The 2,500-nt window shown below is 36.4% G+C and overlaps 2 protein-coding genes across 3 annotated transcripts in view; one reads left to right on the forward strand and one right to left on the reverse strand.

Moving 5' to 3' along the window:
• The window catches only part of wnt2 (wingless-type MMTV integration site family member 2), a 9,771-nt gene extending 9,267 nt beyond the window's left edge, over positions 1-504 (forward strand). Inside the window, exon 5 of the mRNA XM_068602654.1 lies at positions 299-504. Coding sequence (XP_068458755.1) covers positions 299-504 — 206 coding nt within the window. The remainder of the gene's footprint in view (positions 1-298) is intronic.
• Positions 505-2,138: 1,634 nt separating this feature from the next.
• LOC137803861 (suppressor of tumorigenicity 7 protein homolog) overlaps positions 2,139-2,500 on the reverse strand; it is a 31,550-nt gene continuing 31,188 nt past the window's right edge. The window contains exon 16 of one of the 2 annotated variants that reach the window (XM_068602668.1): positions 2,139-2,500. This exon is cut by the window's right edge and continues 166 nt beyond it. The gene's annotated coding sequence lies outside the window, so the exon portion shown is untranslated. The other variant, XM_068602667.1, reaches the window with a different exon arrangement.

Below are 2,500 nucleotides of genomic sequence, written 5' to 3' on the forward strand. Positions count from 1 at the left end.
TAATATATATATATATAATATACATATAATATATATATATATATATATATATATATATATATATATCTAAATAAATAATATATATATATATATCTAAATAAATAATATATATATACATATAAATTATATATATATATAAATTATAAAAATTATATATATAGAGATATATAGATATATATAGAGTTGTGTTGTTTTCTGTACAATAATGTTTACTTTCTTTTAGATAAATGTCTTATTTTACTTCTGGACTAAAATTAGCAAAACAATTAACATTTCTCTCTCTCTCCTCCCCCCTCAGGCTCGATGGGGACGGGCGGGCGCGTCTGCAACCGGACGTCGCGCGGCGTGGACGGCTGTGAGGTCATGTGCTGCGGCCGCGGCTACGACACGTCGCGCGTCAGCCGGACGACGAAGTGCGAGTGCAAGTTCCACTGGTGCTGCGCGGTGCGCTGCAGCGACTGCCCGCAGCAGCTCGACCTGCACACCTGCAAAGGTCAGACGTGACCTCTGCAAAGGTCAGACGTGACCTCTGCAGAGGTCAGACGTGACCTCTGCAGAGGTCAGACCTGTCAATCAAACTGGCTCGTCTAAAGAAAAGAAACGAAGGTCAAACGTGCGTCCGCTAGAGGTCGTTGCTGTGGCTCAAAGGAATAGACGTTTATTTTAGAACTAACTTCTACACAGAAACCTGTTTTTAAAGGCAGATGTTTATTTGTTGTTGTTTACTTCTGGCTCCTGAATGAAACTACAAAAGTTTAAATATTTTTTAGGTTAAATGATTTATCGAATTTCTTTTTTCCCCTGAACTTAAACCGTCACATCTTTCACTTTATTTTGTAAGATTTATTTTTTAGTCAGCATCTTTAAAGCAAAGCATCTTCTAGATTTCAGTTAAATTTAAACTCGTTAAAGAACATGAATCATATTTTTTGCAGCGCGTCGCCATAAAAAAAACCCTGAGTTACAGCTGCTGTTGGTTCATTACTGTCTGCTAGTTTCAGGGTTATTTTTATCACTTAGCGGTGATTTAGTGAGTGTGAACACATGAACAGTAACATTTAACATGAACACATTAATAATAATGTCAGATTGTTTAAATACGGAACATTTAAAGTGACTTTAAAGGGTTTTCTCTCTTTGAGAACATCTTGTACCGCTCCAGTTTCTCCACCAGGGGGAGCTGTTTCCTGTTGCTGGTGAAACAGCGCCCTCTGGTGGCTACAGATGGTTTTTTTCCCACTAAATTATTGCGTAAATGCAGGAAACTCTGTCAACTCTTTCTGTTTTATTAGTTTTAAGTTCAACTCCAGAAGTGACTCAACAAAATAAAGGCTTCACTGAATGTCGATAGTTTTATTTCTGGGGTTTTCCACTTAAAATCTGTCTCTTTTTGATTAAATATTTAATAAATATAACTCGAGTGGGAGCGCAAAGTATAACAGCTGTACAAATATTTTATTTTCTATTTTTAAAAGGTTATAAACTCCAACAAATATTACAGCAGACTATTTAGATTAAAACACGTAAATCTTTAGTTTTGATCTTTTTCCTTCACATTTGACTCTTTATGATGTTATACACTATATTAGTGTCTCTTAATCTTTATATGAAACAGTGTACTTCACTATTTAAAAACTTTAGCTTCAGCCCTAAAACACTTAAATAAACACAGTTTATGTATTTTAAGCAGTACTTCTATTTCCAGGTTTGATGTTTCTTTTATTTCACAGTATTTATTCTACTTTAAAAACACAAAATGTAAACCGGCTCGTTTAAAAGTGTCCGAATTTGTGCGTCACACACGTTTTGTTTAGTTTGTTGATGTAAATATGTTGTGTAAATTAAAATGTTTAGTCACTTCCTCCCTAATGATGCAGTCTAAGATTAAACACTTTGACGTTTGGAGCTTCTGCTGATGATATTCTTTCATTTTCATGTCGTACAGAAACATTTAGTTTTTTGGTAAAGTTTATAAAACAAAGTAAAACACTTGGTGGACGTCGGTGAAACTCTTCTTCTCCCTGTGAGCGAGAAGGAAAACACGTGAAGAAGATTTAAAAACGTTTAAAAACCCACCAGGTCGTTTGTTTTGCTCCAGGGGGCGTCGGCCGCACCAGAAGGGGGAGGGGCTTCACGTGGAGGGGGCGGGGCTTCTCCAGGCCGTTTAAAAACAGCCAGTAAGAAAATAACGGCGGGAAGAAGAAGCCGGCTTGCAGCAATACACAAAAAGTCCTTTATTGTATTTTTTTTTGGTCTTTTCACTTTTTTTTTAATGATGGCAATCGATCACCTCGTTCTTTTTTTTTCCTTTTTTTTTGTACAACAAAAAGAACAGCTGTAAATGATTTTGAAAACCCCCCAAAAAATGTCAAACATATCAAATAAAGTCAAAACCAAAATCTGGATTCCAGTGTTTTTGCCTTTTTTTCCCTCTCGTCCTCCGTTTGGGTTCGTGAACTCGTCTTGGCACAAAGGTGCGTCAGTCCTGTTCTGGTTTCAG

This window comes from Clinocottus analis, unplaced genomic scaffold (genome assembly GCF_023055335.1).
Source record: "Clinocottus analis isolate CAN_PGR_092001 unplaced genomic scaffold, fCliAna1.0.p SCAF_6, whole genome shotgun sequence".
NCBI lineage: Eukaryota > Metazoa > Chordata > Actinopteri > Perciformes > Cottidae > Clinocottus > Clinocottus analis.